Raw genomic sequence first — 26,511 nt, forward strand, 5'->3', positions numbered from 1 at the left:
TTAGTTTTAGGGCCTTTTTGTTTCCTCTTAATTCTTATCTCTTAAGAGAATCAATTAACTTAAAGAGAAAAATAGTTGTTCGTTTCTTTTTACCTCTTATCTCTTAAAATATAATTATATAACTTTTTTATTTTTTAATAATACGTTAAAAAAGACAAATAAAAACTCTCATATATAGGATTAAAATAGATCTTTGATTATTTTCAAAATTAAGAATAATATTCTTTGCATTCAAAGTTTAGATGAAAAAAAAGTCACTAATATTAATATACCTCTTAATATAATTATTACACTTTCAGATGTATCTTTTAGTATATCTTTCTTATATTCCAACTGTACATACATAAGTTGCAATAAAGAAGAAGAAGTTTTATTTGAAAAATAAATCTTTATTAAGTATTATATCTTTTCATACTATATATAAAATTTATGAGTGAATTTTGATTGGTTAAAACTCTTTTCATACTATATCTATAAGATAAAAAAATATTTATTTTAAGTAACAGTAATATAAATATCTTGAGAATGATGTAGGAGGCCAAGAGAAGCTAAAAAAATAAACACTACTTGGGCTGGATTTTAGTTTTCACTTTTCAGAATAAAGAAAAGAAAAGGTACAAACTCCACCGTCATGGGTGGGAGAAATAGGTGGCTCTAAAGTCCAAGGCTTGTCGGTTTGTGTGTATTTAATCTTGACCATCCGACTTAATTTCCGTATTTTCACGTTTGTAGGTTGCAGTACGATCATCACCACCACGTGGGCGTACTTCGTCGTCAACCTCATCCCCTAGTTCAAATGTATTATGAGACTTCTTTGATTATAAGGAAGTAAGGACTAACGAGGAGGAGACATTTTAAGCAGACCTATTCACATACACGGCGAGAGAAATTAATATAAGAAAAAGAAACTTATTAGTTTAAATAATCAATCAAACCTGATAAATAAATGGAATTGAATGATGGTACGTCGGCATGGATTGGATGCATGGATATATTGTGGATTTAATATGATAGCCCTATATGACCAATGTGATATCGATAGCTTCACTGATCTATACAGCCTAAAGGGGTGTCTCCATGACCCATGCATCCACCTACATTAGATGATGAGCGTCTGCAGAGACAGTCTGTACTGATATCAGATAACGATATTTTTCAACAAGCAGGTTTAAGAAACTGGACCGATAATGAAACTGTTTTGGTCACCGCATTCTGGGTCAAATAGATGTTTCGTTCTAATTTAAAAAAAAAAATTATAATAATTAAAATAAAAAATAACAAAAAACCATTATCTTCAAATGGTCAAGTAAATGTTGTTGATCAAATTAATGATTTTTGGCCCAAAAATGATTTTAAGGTGAAACGGAATCAGTTGCCTAATCGATTCCTAGGTCAACCGAGCCAGACTGATTTTCAAAACCATGCTTTTCGATGTTTATATTGAGATATTATGATTAAACCCTTCTAATTCCTTTTTAGCTTCCTTAAATTATCCTTTCTTTTTTATTATTCACTTGGAAACAGAAAATGGTAATTTTCAAAAAATATCAATTATCATTTTATAATATAGAGGTCGACGCCATAATTTGTCCCCACATAGTTTGAATTCATCCAAATCCAACTTGTCTTTAGCTTGCATTTGTTTTCCAAATGATGACGACCAAAGTTTTGCTTGAGGGGGCACGCGGTTCTAACTCATGCCTCTAAGTTGTATTCAATTGCGTAAGGTTAATTATTTAATTACATAAAATAAAAATAAAGATAAATTAGATGGGAGTAGGAACCGCAACCAATAGGCAATAGCTAGCGTTTTCAAAAGAAGATTGATGGATGAAGAATATATAGAAGCCAGATTTAATTGAACCACGTTTTAATCATGACTCAACTCGTGAACACAAGCTCTAACTTTTTCTGTAATCTGTGGATGAATTCTTCCCCTCCTTTTGAACCATTGCACTCTCTTTTCTCTGGATGACCATCATGTTAATTACTACCTTTCGCCTTAATTTCTCCGTGGGGCGCCATTAGTTTCACGTTTCAACCTTCTTAGATTTTATTTTTATGGTTGGTACGTAGCTGGCTTGGCTAACATGTATCAACAGCTATATATGCTAACATCTTTTTCCACTCTACTTACCACATGGAGAAGGATAATATATAAGATGACCGCCCGATTTCGCAGAGTCAAAGATGGGCTGAGAAGGGTTTGGGCCCACCTCAACGAAAGTGAACATAACAGAGCTTGAGCTCGACAAGTTTTCGTGATTGGGAAGTTTCTCGGAGAAAGCCCATAAAGAAATTGAAAAGATGTTGGCCCACGTAAAAGAAAAGCAGCTGAAGGCCTGAAGTCTGAAGCCTGAAGAGGCGAATGGTAAAGACTAAAGTAATAGTAGTAGTGGTGTTGCAACCGACTGAATTAAAAAGGAGCCTTAACTCGTTTCCTCCATGTTAGTTGGGGGTGCTAAATCACTTTACACTTACGAATGAATTCTCTCAAATCATCATCAATTTTCCATTCAACCCTACCCTACCCCTTATTATTATTAATGGTGTCCAAAATTTTACTTTTTCATTTTGTGATTGATGGAAAACTCGTGAAAGCAAGAAAGGAGCAGAGAGTCAAGCCGAAGAAAACGAGAAAGAGAATTGTAAGTGAGAAGAAGAAGAAGAAGAAGAAAAGAAAAACTCAAAAAAAGGTAGATAGATCTAAACGTGAAGTTGAGAAGGAACGTGACCGATGAAACTAAATAAAGAAAAGAAGAGAACTGGCGCAGCACATGACTTATTAACAAGCCAATGGAAATATGGAATGGGCATGGGGGGGTTGTCGTACCCATTTCTCCAGTCTCTTCTTTCTCCTCTTTATTGGTTTGACATTTTACGTTCTAATAATGCGGCCGTTTTTCTATTTTCTATTTTTATGTGAGGCGTGCATGGTTTTTATTATTTATTAATTACCCACATATACGTAACTAACTAATATCATTATCATTTAATTTAATTAAAAAAAATGTTACCTGATATTGTGAGGAGTGAGGGAGTGGGGACCACTGTCCACTCTTCTAATAAAGTTGCTTACGCGTTTCAAACACCGGTCATCCTGGGTAAATGAAATGAACGCCCTACCTTCCCATGCTCGAACGTCGTGTGTCCATACCATCACCGCTCATCTCGTCTACATCCCACGTCATCATGGTTTTATTCTATTTCTAGTTTTCTACACTATACAATTATATCGAATAATTAAATAATAAATGCAGAATTCTGAATTTCATCCACCCTTTACGATTAGCCCTCTCCTCCTATAAACCACATATTTGACATCAATTCACCGTCAGGATATATTCTACATATTTGACATCAATTCACGGTCAGGATATATTCTCCCTGTACTTTGTGGCTGAGTTGGGTTAATCCGTATTTCTCCCAATTTTTTTTCTATTTTTTCAGCTTCTCGCGTGTATCGAGTGCGTCACTCACCCATACATACTGTCTTTGGCTCTTTGCACCCAAAAATCAATCTCAACTGCACATTTGATTTGATGTCCAACAAACACGTGCCTGATGCCTCCTTATATTTTTGCCAGCCGGACACACCCTCAATAGCCTCTAGTCTACTGTGGAGTTGAAGTAATGATTTGTGATTCATCAGTCATACGGTCAGAGTCTTGGGTCCATCTAATTTTTGTATTTTTCTCCAGTTAGATAATAAGTTTATATGGTACGAGAGGATGCATCTTATCTTTAATTTTTCATCTTCTAACAAAGAAAAATAAAACTATTGTTAATACAAAAGAATTTGTTTAAAAATTTCCAGGCCGGCCAACTAATAGAGGGAACGGGATCTGCTCCTCACACTTGAGCGCCTCCCATGCACATCCACCGAGCATTGTGAACATCTCCAGTAAAAATTAATTTATAAATACGAAAAATGTTCCTAATGGATGGTAGGATGTGCGTGCGAAGCGCGTGTGAAGCGCCCTAAGTGAGGAGCAGATCCGGTTTCGTAATAGAGAGAAGAGCATAGAAAATGCAATGAATAGCTCCAAAAGTTTAAGCAAGCGACTCGGTCCCACCAGTACGAGCCGAAAGAGTCAACTTCCTATCCGGTCGATCTGAAACGTGGCTTCCTACGTGGCGTCAGTCAAAAGGCCGTGGGCCCAACCCAGTCGTCACAGAGCCTGGCCGTCAAATTCGTTGACTTGGCTCCCCTCACTTCTCTGCCCTTCCTCACGTGGAACGCGCCGGGCCAATCGGGGCGGTGGATTTGTGGAACCAGTCAAACCAAGATTTGACCAAATGTAGACGAAACCATCTCTCTCTCTCTCTCGATCTCGATCTCGAGCCAACACCTCCCGCTTCTTCTCTTCTTTCGTGGTCCCCACTGCCAGCTGTCCGATCTGACGCACCACCTGTCGTCACCTCTCAAATTCCACTCCATTTTCTCTCCCCCTTCTCAAAATCTACTACCACTTTGGTCTTCGTCCGAACCCTTTTTATTGCCGAGCCCATTGCACCGGTAAAAGACTTCAGACTTCATCTCATCTTCTCTCTCTCTCTCTCTCTCTCTCTCTCTCTCTCTCTCTCTTATTCCTTAATTGATTTATGGACAAAGGAGGTGGACTCACTATTGATTCTTCTGAAATTGGATTCTTCGTGACTAAGCCCACTGCCAAGTCGTCGTTCCTAACATCCAATCATCCAAAGTGGAAGCACGATCTCATGGATTTTCCGGTTAACCTTAACTGCAGAGACGAGACTGCTTCTCCAGTGCCGTCGGACGAGAAGCGAATCGATGAAATGGATTTCTTTTCGGATAAGAGTCGATTGAAGGATTTTGATGCCAAAGCATCGACTATCGATATCAAGAAGGAGGATTCTAATGGAAGGGTGGCTCCAAGACTCAATTTAGATGTAAATGTAAGCAGCCCGAGCTAATTAAAATTATGTAAACTGTGTTGCATAAATTATTTTTATTCTATCAAGCCTCCTATATAAACTGAATTATCACTATTACTACTCTTAACAGTTTAATTTGATCTTGTTTTACTTATTTGTAGACTGGTTTACACCTTCTCACTGCAAACAACGGCAGCGATCAATCAACGGTGGACGACGGAGTATCACCAAACTCCGGTGACAAGAAAGCCAAGAGTGAGGTAAGAAGGAGGATATGTTGTGGAATTCAATCTTGAAACTTTTATTGTCTAGTTCATAATCTCATGCCTAATAATTGATAATATTCTAACTCGAAAGATTACCAACTTATAGAATATCGCATGTTTCAGTTGGCCGCTCTTCAATCCGAGCTTGACCGGATGAACGAAGAGAACCAACGCTTGAAAGCGATGCTTAGTCAGGTTAGCAACAACTACAACGCACTACAGATGCATCTTGTAACATTGATGCAGCAACAGAATCGCAAGGTCGAAAACACCCAAGAACACGAGGTACGTATTTAATCGATCTTGTGTTTTCACTTATTAGTTTAGACTTTAGATTCCATTTCAAAATTTCAGTTATGGTACGAATCAGTAATTAACTTGGTCTCTTAATGGGCGTGTTTAGATTTCAGATGGGAAGCTGGAAGGCAAGAAACAGGATGCCGGTGGAGGACCCATGGTGCCGAGACAATTCATGGATTTAGGCCCGGCTGCGACAGCTGATACCGATGAGCCTTCTCAGTCATCATCTGAGGGTCGAAGCCGTGATCGCTCTGGATCTCCTCATAATAATGCAGTAGAAGTGGTGTCAAAGGAATATAGGCAGCAGAAGAATAACAGCAGCAACGAGATTGTTCCATTTGATCAGGACAAGGGCGATTTTGGAGAGGGTAGAGGGATTGGAAGGGAAGAGAGCCCGGACCAAGGCTGGGCTGCTAACAAGATCCCCAAATTGAACCCCTCCAAGAATGCTGACCAGTCCACGGAAGCCACCATGAGGAAAGCTCGGGTCTCAGTTCGAGCACGATCGGAGGCTCCCATGGTAATTAACAAACCAGTTATTAACTCGACTGATTTTTTTTTTCTTTCGAAAAAACAAGAGAAAAACCCATTAAAATTACCGAAGTTAGAATTTAATTAATCCAATTAAACTTGATGGGTTTCAGATCACCGATGGATGTCAATGGCGAAAGTATGGGCAAAAGATGGCAAAAGGGAATCCTTGCCCTCGAGCTTATTACCGTTGTACCATGGCTGCTGGTTGTCCTGTTCGAAAGCAAGTATGTTCACTTCTATATTTCGATGGTTTCCTTTCCTCTGAGAGTGTACATGGGGCTTACAATTATTAATAACAATATCCAGCATGTGATATTAATCCGAATTATGGTGCCTACAGGTTCAAAGATGTGCAGAAGATCGATCTATCCTCATAACGACTTATGAGGGAAACCATAATCATCCACTCCCTCCGGCAGCCATGGCGATGGCATCAACCACCTCAGCGGCAGCTTGTATGCTACTCTCCGGTTCAATGTCCAGTGCCGATGGGTTAATAAACTCAAACTTCCTGGCAAGGACTCTTCTTCCTTGCTCATCAAGTATGGCAACAATCTCGGCTTCAGCCCCGTTTCCGACCGTCACATTGGACCTTACTCACAATCCCAACCCTTTGCAGTTCCAAAGGCCACCCACCCAATTCCATGTTCCATTCCCCAACCAACCCCAGACCTTCCCCTCCCAGTCAGCTCCCCCACTGGCTCAAGTTTTCGGCCAAACTCTCTACAATCAATCAAAATTCTCTGGACTTCAGATCTCTCAGGATGTAGAACCTGCTCAATTCGTCAACCAACCGCCCCCGCCACAACTGCATCAGGCACAGCAGACTTCATTCGCTGATACCGTTAGTGCTGCAACAGCCGCTATTACTGCTGATCCAAACTTCACCGCAGCTCTTGCTGCTGCCATTACCTCTATTATCGGCGGTGGAGTTCGTCCGACCAACAACAGCAACGGCAATGACAACAGTAACAACAACAACGCAACAAACAATAGCAGTGGCAACACCACCACAAACAACAACAACAGCACTAACAACAAACTCAGCAGTTCGAATTTTGCAGGGAATTAGATAGAAACACAGTTCTTCTTCATTTGTTATTTTTTTTACAAGTTTTTTTCCTTGTTTAGTAGTGGGAAAAAAGAAAAAGGACGAGATTACTATATATACAGATTTTTTTTTCTGGTCGGAGGGAAAGAGTAGATTAGAATTTCATTCTTTCTTATATTTTGTTTAAAGTTCAATAATTGGATCCAAAATATCTGTGAATATTGCATATTTTTTACTTGTGTTCATGCATATATAGTAGTTAGTTTTTACTTTGGAAGAAAGCGGTTTTCTTTGTTTCTTGTTTTGTTGAATTTGTCTGCAATTCAACCCCAAGAAAAGAAAGAAGGAAGAAAGGATAAAGGATAAAGAAAGAGAGAGAGCTGGCAGCCGTAGCCAGTCAAGAAAACCGTCTTTCAAGTAAGCTAGAAAGATGTAAGGACGAGGTCAAAGACCGGCTACGTTGGTAAACATCTAGAGCAAGGACACGGCAAAGAGATTACAGTCTGATTTCTTTTGTGTTGTTAATTTAATGGCGCTTTCATTCGTTTGTACTTTGTAGTAGTTGATGGTCCCAATTAATTTGCGATTTGCGATTTCGAGGAAACTACTACAGCAACGACGACTGTATCCCAATTGAATGTGAGCAAAACTGAATCGATCGACTGAGATTCGTGTATTGACTTCCGTGCAACTAATCGACGTCACGCCCATGAAGACATTTCAGGGGGAAGATGACCGGTAGGTTTAACTGTGTATCTCGTCTGCCGTACAATGACGTCTCTCTGCCTCTCTGGTAGGGTGGAAGCTCTTGATCATTTGATCAGTAGCAAGTAGTGAGAGAGACGAAAAGATTTGTATGGTTTCATTAGATTTTCTTTCGAGTTCTTTTTATCGATTATGATACGAAAAAAGATATGAAACGTGGTGGCGAATAAGGTGTTATTTGTGAAAATTTATGGGTGGGTTTTGACCAGTGAAAACTCTTTTTCGTATCATATCTTTGCCGTATTATAGATTTTTTCGTTTAAATTAAAAGCTTTTTCGAAATTAAAGTTTTTAAAAAAAGTCAAAAACAAGAATTAAAACTTTCTTCCCATCTTTGGCTTTTTAAGCTTCCATCCTATAATCGATATTTTAAAAGAAACCTAAAAATGGATTTACATTTTCGATTGCGGGGTGATCAATAGTTCAATTATCTGTATCAAATGGGTCAATTTATGATATAATGAATTAAATAATAAAAATAAAATAGATAAATTTGTAAAAAAAGTACAAAAAATGATAATTATAAAAAGTATGCATGAATTAATATTAAATATCCATCGTATTAAACAAAAATTAATATGATAAATGAGAATTATTATTATTATTATTATTATTATTATATTGACGGAAATGAGTAGAAACAAGATAAAATTGAAAGCGAGAATTGACTATTGACCCACTGATCGGGTCAAATGGTTCAGTGGTTCAAGCACACACAGTAAAAATATTGCTATAACTAACCCATAAATCTTACTTGTTTGAATTAGTCACACAAAATGTTAGGTTTGGACCAGATATAAACCAATTTTTTGTCATTGGGTCATAGATCAAGCGATACAACCATCTAATTGAATTGTCTAACTCGCTGATTTACACATGTATCTAAGGTAGGTTCTATCATGTCAACGTTGTTAAGAACCAAACAACCTAAAAATCATTTTGGTTAGTACTGACTCCATTTTTATGATATGATCATCTGGTCTGGTCCATGTCCAATAACATTGAAGAACACTTATTAGTATTTCACCATTGTTGTAAAGTGAAAAGAAATTATTTGGAGAGAATGTTAGTATGTTACCAAATGAGCTTTCAAAGTTTTATCTTCATCTTCAAGCCCAAAAGATGTTTTGAACTTTTACGCCAACTCAGTTATCTTGATCTCTTGTATAGAAATTTGATACTTTCAATTGTCGTTGCTCATGAATCATGACTTTGGCTAAACTACTGAGTTTAGTTTGAAATTTGAAACACAATATAATAAAATGGATGCATTTTATCGGTACTATGGATCATTGACTTAAATATGCTGTATAAAACTGCACTTGGCCAAGAATCAAGTTAGAATCTTTATCTTCATCTTTTTGATAATTAAAAAGTATTGTAGCCTTTCAAGTTTGTTAAACTTGATATATTCAAAGCCAATCTGGACCACTTAATGACAAGTCCATAATTTATTAGTTTGATTCTGGCCCTAGAATCTCAGATTATTTTGACCAAAATGTTATAAAATTAATTTTCTGGCTAATGAATCTTGTATATAACCACCATATTAATCACCAAACAGTTGGCTTCTTTCATGTAGTCATCCAGGAAACTCATGCCGGTGAATTGATGATCTTTAATTTCTTGGTAGGTACAAGTTAGGAATGAAGATGCTGGTCCAACCTTTCTTACATGGTTTTCACTTTTAACATGATCTAGAGGCCTAATGGGCCAGGCTCGAGGCTCGAGCCTACTTGTCTTTCAAAATTCTTGGCCTAGGTTGAGCCCAAATAATAGTTTTAGCCCAAGATACTTCAGGTCCTTTGCAAATGCAAAAAAGAACACGAGGAGACAGAGACCACACTCTTTCTTCGGTAGGCAAGCAAGAAGTCAAGAACACAACCCTTATTCAATAAGGCAATATATGACTCCTACCACAGTACCACGTAGGAGGATGTGTCCTATCATTCTAGGGTCCGTTTGGTTTATAGTTAGAGTCGGAATTGGAATCGGAATCAAAATCCTTCAGAATTGGAATCGGAATGGTCTATTCCCATAGTCTGTTTGGTTCAGACAGGAATGGGAAGGAGAATTAAAATCAGCAGGAACGGGATTTCATTCCCAAGGGAAGGGAAGGGAATGATTATTCCCTCAAATGGGAGAATGCCATTCCTGTAGGAATAGGAATGGGATTCCAATTCCGTCCAACCAAACAGTTTCCAGACCTCTCTTCCTGCGAACCAAACAGGGACTAATTTCTACATTCCTAAGCCCTTAAACCCTGAACCCTAACCCTAAAATTTAAGAGAGAAACAAAAAGTTGAGGAAAAGTTGCCTCTTTTCTTAGGGATTGATCGAGTAATATTCTTGAGAATAAATACATCCTCTCCTTTATTTCGTGTTTAATTCTCTCCTTGTGGTAGAATCTAATTGAGAACTAAAGTAATGTTAGAAAGCATTAGCAGGCTGTAGAAGAATCAAAGTCTGGAGTTACCAACGTGACGTTGAGGAAGATTCCTCTCTGTAGTTGTAAAGTAGACGAATCTGTTGTCCCTACTTTAAACAGCTCAGATTCAAAGCTTCCAAATATGTATTCCGTAGTTTATACAACCACCCTAATGTACTACTACAACAATTATCTTCCTTATTCCCCTTTTTATACAAATTCTGGTTCATTTTTGCTTCAGGTTTTATTCTACTTTGTTTTAAGCTTTACCAGAATTCTCTATCAACTTAGACTTACGTTCTAATTTTGCACCACTGCAAATGAAATTGCATTGCAAACTAATTAAGCATTTATATAATCAATTTATAGGACAAGAATAGCAAATGTTTCTACATCAGCTTTGTCTATTTTGTTTTAACAGAGAGTTAAAGTTTTAGCTAACCAATGAAACACGGTGGCAGAATTGCATTCGTGACACAAATTTCAGGACTTCCTGTCCATGAGGAGTCAATGGTCTAGCTACTAGTGAGCTAAACCAACGAGGGTAAGATTGGCCTGTCAGCTCTAATATCTAAATCTGTTGCCTTCCTCTCTCCGGCGAGAAGAGGCTCGGGAACGTCCTCGAGCTATAGTGAAATATTCACCGCTCCAGAGGTTAATTCAAGAAACCATGGTTTTTAAAAATGAACTGGTGATTGAACCGGTCAGGGGTCTAGTTATCGGTTTGAACAGTTTGACTGTTTGACCTGAATGGTCACTCCATTCTAATTAAAAAATAAAAAAATTAGAAAACAATCAAAACAGTTCAAACGGTTAATCGGCCGATTCAGCGATTTATTAACCAAAATCAACGGTTTTGGAGAAAAACAGAACCGATTCCTGGTTTTTCCAATCCGACCGTCCAGTCCGGTCCGGTTTTGAAAACAGTGCAAGAAACACTCAAATTATTTCATTCATATCCTTGTGATGAAGAGGTCCATTACATTTATAGGCGAGCTGGTTGTAACCAATCTGCCACGTGGCTCGAATAGTCCCTCATTCACACTTTCTACATTGGTTCTAACAAAATGGGAAATACTGAAGGAGCTGGCGGTTATGACGTGCAAGATCCGCCGTGCATGTCTTGCATGGGACATTCGCTGGGTTCTACGTCATGCATGGGCTACATGGGCTGCATGTGGTTATCCTCCGTTTCTGGATGTTCGATGAAGATGGGCTAGGCCGTGGGCTCCTTGGGTATCTGTATCACTCCCTCCCCCTTATCAAAAGCCTTGTCCGCGAGGCGTGCTCAGCAGTTCCCAATCCTCCCAGGTGGCATCCGATGTAGTAGTCCCCTCCCATTGTATTAACATTTCTACTCCGGCATGGTTTCCCTTTTTTATCATTCTTCGGTCCAGTATAGCCACAGGTTGAGGTACTGAAGTACCATTGGAGTTGAGAGGGGGTAGTGTCTGTAGGGACTAGCAGTGGACTCCTATCATCTTTTTGAGCCAGGAGACATGGAAGGTGGGGTGGAGTTTGCATTCTGGGGGTAGTTTTAACCTGTAGGCCGCCTGTCCTATCCTTTCAATCACTTTGTATGGCCCGTAGAAGTGAGTGGCTAACTTCTAAGATTTCCTCAAAGCCAGGCTACTCTGTCGGTATAGCTGAAGTCTCAGATGCACATAGTCCTCCACTTTGAACTCTCTTTCACTTCTGTTCTTATCAGCCATTACCTTCATCCGATTCTTTGCATGTTTGAGATTTTCTTTGAGTTCGGTCAGCACCTTATCTCTCTCCATGAGTACCTCTTCCGCTGCTTGAGTTTTTGCAGTGCCTAGAACATATGTCAAGGGATTCGGAGGGGGTATTCCATATACTGCCTGGAAAGGGCTAAATTTGGAAGCTGAATAGTGGTGTTATACCACCATTCGGCCAGAGCTAACCACTTGGTCCAGCTGTGTGGGTGGGTACCTGCAAAGCACCACAAATATGTTTCTAGTATGCGGTTCAGTACCTCGGTTTGACCGTCGAACTGAGGATGGTAGGCTGAGCTCATGCACAGTTTGGTCCCCTGTAATTTAAAGAATTCCTTCCAAAAATAGCTGGTGAAAGTGGGATCACGGTCACTGACTATAGAAGTGGGTAACCCGTGCAACCTGAAAATCTCCTCCATGAATGTTTTGGCAACGTCTGCAGCTGTAAATGGATGTTTAAGAGCGATGAAATGCCCGTATATCGACAACCACCAGTATGGTAGTTCGCCCTTGAGATGGTGGTAATCCCTCCATAAAATCCATGCTAATATCAACCCAAATTCTTTCCAGTGTTGGCAGTGGTTGTAACAGTCCGGGAGTGTGTACGTTCTCAGTCTTGTTCCTCTGGCACACATCACATTGCTGAATCCACTTCCTTACTTCCAGCCGGTACCCTTGCCAATAGCAAAATTGCTTGAAGCGATGAACAGTATTTTGGTACCCGGAATGGCCCCTGGTGGGTGAGTCATGGGCTTCTTCGAAGGCTATTCTTCTCAGGTCAGGTGTTGGACTCAGCACTATCCTCCCCTTTCTCAGAAGAAGTCCGTTTCGGTACTCAAATCTATTTGGGCCGCTCTGGTTCTGATTCAGGCCCATTATAGTCTGCTGCAGAAGAGGGTCAGCTGTTGTCTCCTTCTTCACCGACTCCATCCAGCTGGGAATGGGCATAGATAATTAGATATTGCTAATAATTCTTCTTCGGCTTTCTAGGACAGTGCATCAGCCGCAATGTTGTCTCTCCCATTCTTGGTGATTATTTCATAATCATACCCCAATAATTTGGCAAGTAACCTCTGCTGAGTGGGTGTGTGGATTCTTTGTTTCATAACAAACCCTAAGCTTCGGTGATCCGTCATTATTTTAAACCTGGACCCAAGTAGATAATGCCGCCATTTTTCAACTGCCGAGACCACAGCCAACAATTCTTTTTGATATGTTGAAAGGCCCAGATTCCTTCCTTGGAGGGCTTTGTTGAAATAGGCTAGGGGCCTATCTTCCTGTGAGAGAACAACACCCAGGCCCGTAGCACTTGCATCTGTTTCTACTGTGAATGGTTTGGAGAAATCGGGAACCGCTAATACCGAGGATGAAACCATAGCTTGTTTTAAGTTTTGGAAAGCTGAAGTTGCTTGTTCTGCCCATTTCCATTCCCCTTTCTTCAATTATTGGGTCAGCGGCTGCGCTACGGTGCCATATCCTCTTACAAACCTGCGGTAATACCCAGTTAGGCCAAGAAATCCCCTCAATTCTTTAATAGATTTGGGGCTAGGCCAATTGGTGATTCCCTTGACTTTTTCTAAGTCCATCTCAACTCCCTGGGCTGAAATGATGTGGCCCAAGTATTCTATCCGGGCCACCCCAAACCTGCATTTGCTGAACTTTGCAAATAGATGATGCTGCCTGAGAGTCTCCAGGGCAATCTTTAGATGCTAGATATGGGTTTCAAATGAGTTGTTGTAGATGAGGATATCATCAAAGAAGATGAGAATAAATTTCCTCAGATGATCTTTGAGTATACTGTTCATCAAAGCCCGAAATGTGGATGGAGCGTTGGTGAGCCCAAAAGGCATTGCGAGAAATTCGTAATGGCCCTCATGAGTTCTAAAGGCTGTTTTTGGCACATCATCATCTCTGATTCTTATTTGACGATACCTTGACTAGAGGTCCAGATTTGAGAATACCTTAGCCCCACATAATTCATCCAATAATTCGTCTATGACGAGCATAGGAAATTTCTCCTTTATTATGGCACTATTAAGGGCCCGATAGTCAATACACATACGCCACCCACTGTCTTTCTTTTTCACTAAAAATACTGGAGCTGAGAAAGAGCTGATACTGGGTCTTACTATACCCGATTTGATCATCTCTCTTACATGGGTCTCAATCTCTTCTTTCTGTACATGAGGGTGTCTATAGGGTCTAAGTGCAATGGGTTTGGTACCCTCCAGGAGAGGAATGGTATGATCTTGGGCTCTAGGAGAGGGTAGGCCCATTGGTTCAGCAAATACATCTGGGTAGAGGTCCAGTAATTTATTGATCTGAAGGTCCATCACAGTTATCTTTTCTTTCGGCCCATCATTAACCTTCTGTACCCAAAGCACTTCATGGGCCCTTTCTATTGTTTTCTTAGCCTGGCCCGCTTCCATTATCTTTGTTTTGGGTGGTTTAACCCCTTTAAGCTCATGGGCTCCCTCCTTGTTAAAAAATCTCAGCCTTAAGGCGCTAAAATCCCACAGCACCGGGCCTAAGGTCTTCAGCCATTGCATTCCCAGGATGGTATCGTATACGGGAAGAGGCAATAAGTAAAAATCAGCCTTAATGTCAACTCCTTGGCTTTTGATAGGTACCTGGTTGCATTTACCAGAACCCTGTAACTTCTGTCCGCTAGCAACCATAACCTCGAAGGTCTGGTCAGAAGTGGGTAAGACCCTAGCCTTCTCAGCTATTCTTCGGTCCAAAAAATTTTGAGTCGAACCATTATCAATCAAAATTAACAGAGGTTTGTTGTAGAGTGTCCCATATATTCGCATTGCTTGTGAAGAATTTGTACCAGAGATGGCATGTAGTGAAATCTCTGGTGGTGGCTCCATCTGAGTTACTGCATCAGCCTGCTCTACCGTTGCATTGTATATCTCCTCAGTGTCTTCCTCTGGTCCGACAATCCAGAACAGTTTCTGGGCCTTGCACCGGTGTTGCGGTGTGTATAACTCATCACAGTTATAACAGAGCCCCTTGGCTCTTCTCTCCCAAGCCTCTGCGGGTGTTAGTCGCTTGACCTCGGGGATCCAGCTTCCTGTCTCGGCAGTCAGATTCGGAGTCGTCTTGGGTTTCAGACCCGTTGTAGATTTCCTTCTGGCATTTCATTCTTCTTCCTCTAGTTGAGCTAGCCGAATGGCTCTGGTGATAGTCATCGGCTCAAACTTCTCCACTCCTGCCCGAATCTCTGGTTTCAGTCCAGCCACAAAGCAGCCAACTAAGTCATTAGGATTTAAACTCTGAATTACCAATTAATTAGTATGGCAAACAAGAAAATAATTAAGAAATATGTGAATTATATAAAGCAAATAATAAGAGCAAAAAAAAGGTAAATATGGCACCAGATTTACATGGTTCAGTCAAAGAGACCTACATTCACGGGAGAAGAAAGAAAACTTGTTTATTCATGTCCTTGATGAGAAAACTACAAACTGACCACCTTACTAGTGCCGAAATGCCTTTAACAAAGCCTTGAAGCACACTCAAAAGTATAGATGACTGCTTTGATCTGGTGTGAAAGAACCCTTAATGGCAGCAGTGAAGAAGGAAAACGATCCCAAACATAATAGAAGCAGATCTTGCCGAAAGATGACTATGGAGTTCTCCCAAACTCCTTAGCTTTCTAATGCTCTCTCTCCATGCACACACTACCCCCAGGAGGCACCCCTTTTATAGAAGAAAAAAGGGAACATGCCCCCAGGAATTCTAGCAGAAAGATGGAGAGGCAGAATTTGAGGAGTCGAATTAAATGGGCAGTTTTGGTGGAGTCGAAATGGTAAAGCATTTATTATGGCTATTGAAATCTCAGCAGCCACACCAAACGATGTCATTTATTGTGGCTGTTGAATTTTGCAACCACACCAAACGTCAACAATCTCCACCTTGGCAAGAATTCAAACAGCAAATCTTCCTCTCCAAAAGCCCCAAGGGCATCAAACATCAAATGAGACAAGACCCACCAAGTCGATGCAAGCATCGAACTTGGATGATGATAATGGCTTTGTCAACATATCTACAGGATTCTCAGTGGAAGCTATTTTGTTGACCAAAACACGACCATTCTCAACAATATCACGAACAAAGTGATAACGCACATCAATGTGCTTGGTTCTTTCTTGAAACATCTGGTCATGAGTCAGATGTATGGCACTCTGACTGTCACAATAGATCATTGTAGCCTCCTGTCTACCTGTGAGTTCACTAACCAGATTTTGTAACCATAAAGCTTCCTTAGCGTCATCAGCCACCGCCATATACTCTGCTTCAGTCGTAGACAAGGCAACAATCGACTGAAGTGAAGTTTTCTAGCTAACTGAGGTACTACCCAAAGTGAAACAATAGCTAGTGAGAAATCTCCTCTGATCAAGATCTCCAGCATAATCAGAATCACAATAACCGACAAGTTTCTCTATGGATCTTCCAAACTCAAGGTAGAAATCAGATGTACCTCTCAAATACCTAAGTATCCACTTTACGACTTCCCAATGTGCCTTCCCCGGATAGGACATATAACGGCTCACAACACTAACTGCCTGAGCAATATCTGGATGCAAACATACCATAGCATACATGATGCTACCAACAGCACTAGAGTAAGGCACACGAGCCATATATACATTTTCCTCATTAGACTTCGATGACTGATTCGCCAACAACTTGAAGTGTGTTGCAAGAGGAGTGGAGACAGGTTTGGCATCTGACATGCCAAAACGATCAAGAACTTTCTCAATATAGTTCTGCTGACTGAGAAACAGTTTCCCGTGCTCACGATCACAAATAATCTCCATACCTAGATTTTTCTTCGCTAGACTCAGATTCTTCATCTCAAACTCACTGTTCAAAAGAGACTTCAACTTCACAATTTCAGACTTATTCTTAGAGGCAATGAACATGTCGTCAACATATAATAACAGATAAATGAAGGAATCATTAGAGAGCTTCCAAAAATAAACGCAACTGTCAAAGGCACTACTGGATTAACCACTAGAAGTCATAAATGCGTCAAAGCGCTTATACCACTGTCTTGGAGACTGCTTAAGTCCATATAGAGACTTCTTCAACAAGCAAACATGGTCTTCCTTTCCTTCCACAACAAAACCATCTGGTTGTTTCATATAAATCTTCTATTTCAAATCACCATGCAATAATGCAGTTTTAACATCTAACTGCTCTAATTCCATGTCATGCATAGCTACTAAAGCAAGCAATGTACGAATAGAAGAATGTTTAACAACAGGGGAGAAGACTTCGGTATAGTCAATACCTACAACTTGACTGAAACCCTATGCCACTAACATTGCTTTGTGTTGAGCATCCTCAATACCAGGAATACCCTCCTTAGTCTTGTAGGCCCACTTGCACCCAACAATTTTCTTCTTTGGTGGTGGTGATACAAGCTCCCATGTGCCATTCTTTTCGAGAGATGCAATCTCCTCTTCCATGGCAACTAACCACTTACCAATGTCTGGACTAGATATGGCTTCATCGTAAGTGGTCGGATTGTTAGTGCTATCTACCTCACAAGCGACGATCAATGCATAAGACACACAATCATCAAATCTGCTTGGTGGTCTTATCTGTCGTCTCAGTCTATCTTTGGCAATAATATGCGACTCCTGACTGGGCTAACATCATCCGATGTGATTGGCTCATCTGAAATAGACTGAGAAGGCTGTGAAGATGGACTAGGCTCCACCTCCACCTGCATCCGGTCATCCTGTGATGTACCTGAATCACCAACAACAGAATCCTCCTTCCTTGGAGATAACATGTGTGATTCATCAAATATAACATTACGACTAATAATAATTTTTTTTCTCGAAGGGCAATACAATTTGTAACCCTTTACACCGAATCCATAGCCCACAAAAAGTACATTTCTTGGCCCTAGGTTCTAACTTTCCATCGTTAACATGAGTATAAACAGGACAACAAAAAATTCTTAAAGATGAATAGTCAACAGGAGTACCTGACAAAATCTCAAATGGAGTCTTAGCCTCGAGAGCTGAATGCGGAGATCGATTCACCAAATAGGCTGTCGTGGAAACTGCCTCGGCCCAAAAGGACTTATCCAAACTTGCATTAGACAACATGCAACGAGCCCTTTCCAAGAGTGTGCGGTTCATCCGCTCTGCCACACCGTTCTATTGTGGTCGACCAACACAGGTGTGGTGTCTAACGATACCTTCCTTCAAACAATAATTTGTAAAGTCAAACTCACAAAACTCGAGCCCATTATCAGTCATCAACCTTTTAATCTGCCTTCATGTCTGCTTCTCGATCATAGTTTTTCATTGCAAGAAGACTTCAAACACATCATTTTTATTTTTGAGAAAATACACCCATAACTTTCTGGAGAAATCATCGATGAATGTCAGAAGATAATTTGCTCCACCCTTCGAAGAAACACAAGAAGAGCCTCATAAATCTGAATGGATGTAATCAAGTGTACCTTTGGTCCTATGTATCCCTTTTGCAAAGCTAACCTTTTTGTGTTTACCAAACATACAATGTTCAAAGAATTCAAGAGTACCTGTGACATGCCCACAAAGTAAGCCCCGCGCTCAAAGAAGTCATCCCTTTCTCGCTCATATGTCTGAGCCTCATATGCCACATCTTTGTAAGATCTTCCTCGGACATGGATGAAGATACCAAAGCAGAAGATTCTATCACAGTACTTCCCTGCAATACATATAATCTACCAACCTTGTTAACTTTCATAACTACCAAAGCACCTTTGGCTACCTTAAGAACTCCACTTTCAGCTGAATATCTGCAACCCCTAGAGTCGAGTGTACCCAAAGAAATTAGATTCTTCTTCAGATCAGGAACATGACGGACTTCATTTAATGTCCTCACAATACCATCATGCATACGCACCTGGACGGTCCCTTTACCGGCAACCTTGCAAGTTGCGTTGTTGCCCATCAAAACAACTCTACCATCAAATTTCTCATATGTGGAGAATGCACTTTTGTCAGGACACGTGTAGTAAGAACATCCTGAGTCCATAATCCATTCTGAACTTTTCCTTGCAACTGCATCTGCAATTAGCAGAAGATCATTCTCTGACTCATCCGCCGCAACACTTGTTTCGGCTTGAGGATCTTTCTTTGTGTCACCACTTGCCTGATGTTTCTGCTTATTTTGCAACTTAAAACATTCAACCTTAACATGACCTTTCTTTTTGTAGTAGTTGCAAGTCAAATTACGATGCTTTGACTTAGACTGACCCTTTGACTTACTGTTGCCACTTCTTTCAAATGGCCTACCACGAACAATGAGACCCTCGGCTATAGAGTTACTTGGGTTATTGGTAAGTTGATTATCAATCAGTTCGCGTTGTAACAATGCATTCTTTACATCTTCAACTGTAATCTCCTCACGCCCATACAATAAGGTCTCTCTAAAATGCTTATATGATGTGGGTAAAGAACATAAAACAGTGATAGCCAGATCTTCATCATCAATTACAACATAAATATTTTGTAGATTCATGACAATCGAGAAAAATTCATCAACGTGGGTTTTAATCGAGTTACCTTCTCGAAGACGAAGGTCCTTAAGTTTGCTTTTCAGCAGAAGCCGATTGGTCACTTTCTTTGTCATATAGAGTGACTCCAACTTGAGCCACAATTGTTGTAGATGTTTCTTTAGCAACTTCACGAAGAACCTCGTTCGATAAGCACAAATGAATAGCCGACATGGCTTTCATATCAATCTCCTCCCACTTTTCATCAGACATGGATTCAAGCCTTTCCTTTTGCCCCGCTAAGGCTTTCTCCAAGCCGTTCTGAATCAAAATCGCTCTCATCTTGACCTTCCATAGACCAAAATTCGCAGATCTATCAAATTTCTCAATGTCAAACTTCATTAATGCCATTAGTAGCAAAATTAGTCGATAAATAATCCCAAAACCTGGCTCTGATACCAGTTTGTTAGGATTTAAACTCTGAATTACCGATTAATTAGTATGGCAAACAAGAAAATAATTGAAAAATATGTGAATTATAAAAGGAATAATAAGAGCAAAATAAAGGTAAATATGGCACCAGATTTACATGGTTCAGTCAAAGAGACCTACATCCACGGGAGAAGAAAGAAAATTTGTTTATTCATGTCCTTGATGAGAAAACTACAAACTGACCACCTTACTAGTGCCGAAATGCCTTTAACAAAGCCTTGAAGCACTCAAAAGCATAGATGATTGCTTTGATCTGGTGTGAGAAAACCCTTAATGGCAACAGTGAAGAAGGAAAATGATTCCAAACAGAATAGAAGCAGATCTTGCCGGAAGATGACGGTGGAGTTCTCCCAAACTCATTGGCTTTCTAATGTTCTCTCTCCATTCACACATTACCCCCGGGAGGCACCCTTTTTATAGGGAACATGCCCCATAGAATTCTGGCGGAAAGATGAAGAGGCAGAATTTGAGGAATAGAAATAAATGGACAATTTAGCAGTCACACCAAACGACGTCATATTGAATTTCGCAGCCACACCAAACGTCAACATAAGTACTCCTCCGGTAAACCCTTCAGCAGTGTTGACAGTCTCTGAAATTCTTCAATGTACAGCGTCACATTCGCCGTTTGAGTGATTTTGGCCAGCTCCCCTGCCAAGTTACTGCTCTGAGCACCATTAAATCTGCTACCCAAGGTGACGACGAACTGTCTCCATGTCGGGTTTGCCTGATAGCCTTTAAACCAGCAATACTATTCTATTGCTCGTTCTTCAAACCCCATGCTTGCAATAGTGATCCATTGCTCCTCTGGAACTCCTTGGAGTTCGAAATACTGCCTAATCAGCATCAGCCACCCATCCATGTTCGAGCCGCTGGAACGTGGGATGTCCATCTTCAACCTTCGCTGGAACTCCCCGCCGGTATTTTGAGATCCCTCTTCGGTGTTCGATCTCCCTTGGGCTGGATCTGCAGGTGTTTGTCGACTGGTGCCTTCTAAAGGGGTAAGGCCGTCTAGTCTGTTAAACATCTCCTCCATTCACTGGTCTAAGCGTTCCAGATGACGCTCAGTTCCAGCTAGTCTATGCTCCAGGCCCTCCATGCTCACGCTTGGGATCTGGTGCTCTGATACCAGATTGTTGCCTCCTCTCTCCTCTGGCGAGAAGAGGCTCGGGAACGTCCTCGAGCTATAGTGAAATATTCATCGCTCTAGAGGTTAACTCAAGAAACACTCAAATTATTTCATTCATATCCTTGTGATGAAGAGGTCCATTACATTTATAGGCGAGTTGGTTGTAACCAATCTGCCATGTGGCTCGAATATTCCCTCATTCACACTTTCTACATTGGTTCTAATAAAATGAGAAATACTGTAGGAGCTGGCGGTTATGACGTGCGAGACCTGTCGTGCATGTCTTGCATGGGTCATTTGCTGGGTTCTGCGTCATGCATGGGCTGCATGCGGTTATCCTCCGTTTCTAGATGTTCGATGAAGATGGGCTGGGCCGTGGGCTCCTCTGGTATCTGTATCAAAATCCATCAAAAACAAAAGAAAAAAAGGGGATAATGATCTTTAAATTAAACCCTGTAATCTGAATCGGGTCAGTTTAATTTCTGTTTAAATTTCGAGTTTGTGGCTTTTAAAAAATAAGAACTGTACATTTACTATTCAGTCGTTTGCTGTGTTTAATGTCTGATAATACTTTGACTTTTATTTATTTTTTCCAGTTTTGTAGTTTTATAGTTATTTGTAGAAGGACTAAGTTTCTTCCCTTTAATATCATGTTAGGTTTACTCTTTCAGAGAGTTATGAGGATTATAAATACAAGAATTCAGAAAAGTTAAAAAATAATTATTGTTATTTGTTGTATGATGCATTGTTACAGAATACTATTTTTTAATAAATAGTCACTGATAAATAATACTGTTTTTTAATCAATATTGTTACTTATTTAAAAATATATTATTTTTACAAATAGTAATGTCTTTAAATAAAAATAATAATTATTGTTAATTGTTCTATGTTTCAATGTTAATTAATTTTAATTAAATGAATTTTTCTGCTAATTACAAAATAATTACTGTAAATTGTTGTATTAATTTTAAATAAATGAAATTTTCTGGTAATTATAAAATAATTACTATAAATTTCTGTATGATTAACTGTTAAATAATAAATGATATTTACCTAATTTATTTGCAATGCTAACCATTTTTTTCTATTATTCAGATTTCCAAAAGATAAAAAGATAAATTAATGATACTTACCTATTTTTATCGAATTATGTATTTATCGAGTTGTTGTAATTGATGATGATGATGATGAGTTGACTTTTTGAAAGAGAGGGGCACTAATAATAATTAATGACTTCTAATTAATTAATTTCAGCTATTAATTACTAATAATAATAACTGATAATAATTACTACTAATACTTAATTACTGATAATATTTTTCATTATTAATCTGGAATGATAATTAAAAATTATTTTCATAACGGTAATTAATACTTTCAAAATAACCATTTTATATTTATATTAACTCATATTAATTATTTTGAAAACAAATATTTAATGTTTATTATTTATATTAGAATCATTATCAAAAATTATAATTCAAACATTTATATGAAATAATTAATTATATTATTATTATCAATAATTATAATTAATTATTACTAATAATAATGACGATTTCTAATAAATATTAATTACTGACTATAATTACTTACTGAAAATTAATTCCTTAATTACAACAATGATAATTATTACTTCAGAATGTTAATTAACTAATGGTAATTAATAAGTATTTTAATAATGTTAATTATTAATTGGGATATAATCATTTTATATTTATATTAACTCATATTAATTATTTTATAAATATATAACTAGTGTTACTCGTTTGCATCATCATCATCATCATCATCATAATCATCATCATCATCATCATTATTATTATTATTATTATAAGTACCTATAATTAATACTATTATTATTCTCCGATAAATATTTCATTTAGTGAAATGTTAAATTATAAACTTTCAATTATTCATTATTGTTAAACTAAAAGAATTATAAAAGTAATTACAATTTCAGGAATTAACTAAAAACCGTAATTATAACAAATTAATTACTTCATAATAATAATAATAATTTAATACTACTTATTTCAAAATCAATACACACATAATAAGAATATAATATCAGTAAATAATAGTAATAGTAATATACTTATTATTATTACTGATTCTATAATTATTAAAATATTATTTATCTATATTACTCAATAAAGACATGGAATAAAAAAAATATTCAAATTACCACTAAATGAAGGAACTAAAAATCTATGAGTATTCTAATTGACTTGAATTTGACACCTCAGCATGCCCAAAATTATAATTTCAACCTACATTTCCTATTTCTATCTCCCAATTCCCATAATTCAAATATACCATTTGGTTATGCACAGGTTTCTCTACCTTTTTCCTAAAGATAAATTCTAGCCAGTCTATGTGCGTTGTGGGGAGTTTAAACTTAAATCCATAACCATGATTGACCAAACCACCTAACTTGGATGTGACTTCCATACTCAGGATGGTTCCATTATTCTCCTTTCTTTCATGTTTCCTCTATTGGATGGGCTTTAGAGTCCCGATTATATTATTAGTTGATTGTATCCATACATGATGATTTGATTGTAGTCATATATTTTTCATCTCTTACTTCAAAGGATGGATGCATCTGCAAATGTTGTTTGGCATTAATTGTTTTTCTTAGCAGCTCTTTGAATGATTTCCTTCCTTCTTTGCCTCTTTGAATGGACTTCATTTACATGCTTTTTATCCATTCATATGTCCCTAAATATTAAGCATTATTGGTGATATTGTTGTAAACATCCATCTAATTTTACTATTTTATAAGTAGATAAATGATTTCAAAGTTATTGATACTTTTTTGGGGTGGGTTGCTCAATAGGACATTGATTTTTTATTGTTAAATAGTAAATTTCAAATTAAATGATACTGTAATTGCCCCTTACTTACTATGGGGTCATTGTCTAGATAAAACATGGTAAGTCTCTTAAATCAAATAAAGAGCCTAGCCTAAATGTCTATTATAAATAATTAAAAAATGAAATAATTCAAATTAAATCAAATAATTAATAATAATAACAATAAACTATTTATAGAAATAATTAATAATAATAGCAATCATCAAGTACTTAATTAAGTAAATAATAAAAAACGAAATAACAATCATTAGTTATCATTAATGTTTATTCAAAGCATGCCCCATAATAATTACCGAATACAATAATTAAACCATAAATAAGAATCAATATTTATTAACAGTCATTAAAATTGTTAAGCCAAATCATTAATGTTTATTCTCAAATGCAAAATATGAATTAACAAATCTATTACATAATAATTATACTGGTTTGGAAAATTTTATTTTAAGTAAATATTTAAATAATTACAAATTTAGTATTTATTAAATAAATACTAAAATAAATTAATAATAATAATAATGGTTAAATTAATGTAATAAACGGTTCAATTTGAATTTAATGACCTATATACTTTTACGGGTTTGACATATAAGGGTCAATTTATGTGGACCCGTAGAATGTATGAATGTCTTAAAAACTGGCAATTTATAAATAGTAATAAAAATGGTAATAAAAATCATTAATGTTTATATATATATATATATATAATTAATTAACTTCCCCGTACTTAGTATGGGGTCATTCACTAGTTAAAAGTTCAAAGGCAAACAACTTAAGCAACATCTCAACCCTGATCTACCAGCCCAAGCACGACGAGCCCTAACCTAGTGGACTAGAATTTATCTTCAGTAGGGCTTGGGCTTTGCCTCAGGTTTAGCCAAGGCTACGGGCTTGTGGACCAAATGTCTCGGTTTAGGCTGAAAGTCAAATCGTAGATGAGACATCCTTGTATGATGTGTGTCTAAAGCTTCTCAAAGAATATAGGGGTTTTTATAGTTTAATCCACCCCTAGGGTGAAGTTAAGATTTTTAGGGGTGGACTGAATTTGACCATGCTTTGATGCTAAATCCATGGGCATGATGCGGTTTATAGGGTAGGATGTGGTTTATATGAGATCATTTAAGTTGTAGGCTTGTAGTTTGGATCAAATTGATAATTTAAAAAACAAAATTATGGATATATTGACGGTTGGAATCAGGCATTGGTTTTTGACAGTTCATAAACCATCTAAAATATCTGACCGTGGAGATGGCCTCTAACTTTATATATAAGAAAAATCTATGGCGCCAGTTGCTAGAAAGACATAATGGAATAACCTTGATCATTTGATCATTCAAACCCCATCCCGGTGCTAACTATAAAATTGCTATGTGTGGCGAGTAGAGAGTAGTTGGTAGGAATTTTGGTTTGGTTACATAATTTACAGCCACACATTGAGAACATATATATACTATTTCATTTTTTATAAATAACACCTGATTGGTTATCATGTTTATGATTTCAGTTAATTGGTCAAACAATACCATAACTTTTCTATATCATAGTCAAACTCATTGCCAATGGAAAAATCTATAATGCAGGAAATACATGGCACCGAAAGAGTTTTGACCAATCAAAAGCAACCGATGAATTTTGATAAATAACACCTGATTGGCTATCACGTTTATGGTTCTAGTTAATTGGTCAAATGATATCATAGCTTTTCCATATGATAGTCGAACCCATTTTGATAAATAACACCTGATTGGCTACTACGTTTATGAATCCATTTAATTGGTCAAACAATATCATAACTTTTCCATATCATAGTCGAACCCTATTGCCAATATGTGGCTATGGTGTTATGCATATACAAACATGTCCAGCGGTTTGTGATTGGCATATCCACCTTCATCAAACCCCTGATGAATTGTAACAATAAAATTGTTCAGGGTACATGTTTCTCAATAACTATCAACGGTCCTTTCCACAAGTATGGATATGAGAGATAAGATAGAGTTTACTTGGTTATAAGGATGGGTTGTTATATTATCAATCTTTGGTACATAAGGCTACATTTGGCATTCTTCATCTTAAGGACTTATCTCTTTTTTGCAATTAAAAACTCAGTGTTTATAGAGACATTTTAACAGTAAAAAGGAGATAAGTCTTTAAAATAAGGAATGCCAAATGCAACCTAAGCCACTAAACAATGGGAGAAATGAAACTAGTAAGCTCTGCAACCAAGTAAGTCTTATAGAGATCACATCTCTGCAACACAAGGGGCAGCCCTACAACGCCCCATAGCATATCCCTGTCATGTATTGGGAACATCTCTCAATGATGACATCATTGGTTCTAGTACTATCATCAAGAGATGTTCCCAATACACGATGGGGGTGTGCTATGGGGCGGAGATGTGAACTCAGTCTTATATGCCATGAAAGATTAAGCATTTGTTTGGCATCGATGTTGTTGCTCTAGAAAATGGTGACATATCAGCGCCACGTCGGAAAATACGATGCTCTAGGAAACACCTA

At 38.0% G+C, this 26,511-nt stretch overlaps 2 protein-coding genes across 2 annotated transcripts; one reads left to right on the forward strand and one right to left on the reverse strand.

Annotated features, from left to right (window-relative positions):
* Positions 1–4,471: 4,471 nt before the first annotated feature.
* LOC148875305 (putative WRKY transcription factor 31) lies at positions 4,472–7,278 on the forward strand. Its single transcript, XM_088981313.1, has 6 exons — positions 4,472–4,920; positions 5,061–5,159; positions 5,289–5,450; positions 5,569–5,985; positions 6,110–6,223; positions 6,340–7,278. The coding sequence occupies exons 1-6, from the start codon at positions 4,606–4,608 to the stop codon at positions 7,069–7,071; spliced, it is 1,839 nt and encodes a 612-aa protein (XP_088837439.1). The 5' UTR covers positions 4,472–4,605; the 3' UTR covers positions 7,072–7,278.
* A 5,157-nt stretch (positions 7,279–12,435) lies between these two features.
* On the reverse strand, positions 12,436–16,271 carry LOC148875306 (uncharacterized). The gene is made up of 4 exons (XM_088964040.1): positions 15,978–16,271; positions 13,941–14,942; positions 13,468–13,688; positions 12,436–12,913 (listed from the first exon to the last, which is right to left on the reverse strand). Exons 1-4 carry the CDS (start codon positions 16,269–16,271, stop codon positions 12,436–12,438), a joined length of 1,995 nt encoding a protein of 664 aa, XP_088820166.1.
* Positions 16,272–26,511: the final 10,240 nt, after the last annotated feature.

Source organism: Nelumbo lutea, chromosome 1, assembly GCF_056320005.1.
Source record: "Nelumbo lutea isolate HS-2025 chromosome 1, American lotus-T2T, whole genome shotgun sequence".
NCBI classification, from domain to species: domain Eukaryota; kingdom Viridiplantae; phylum Streptophyta; class Magnoliopsida; order Proteales; family Nelumbonaceae; genus Nelumbo; species Nelumbo lutea.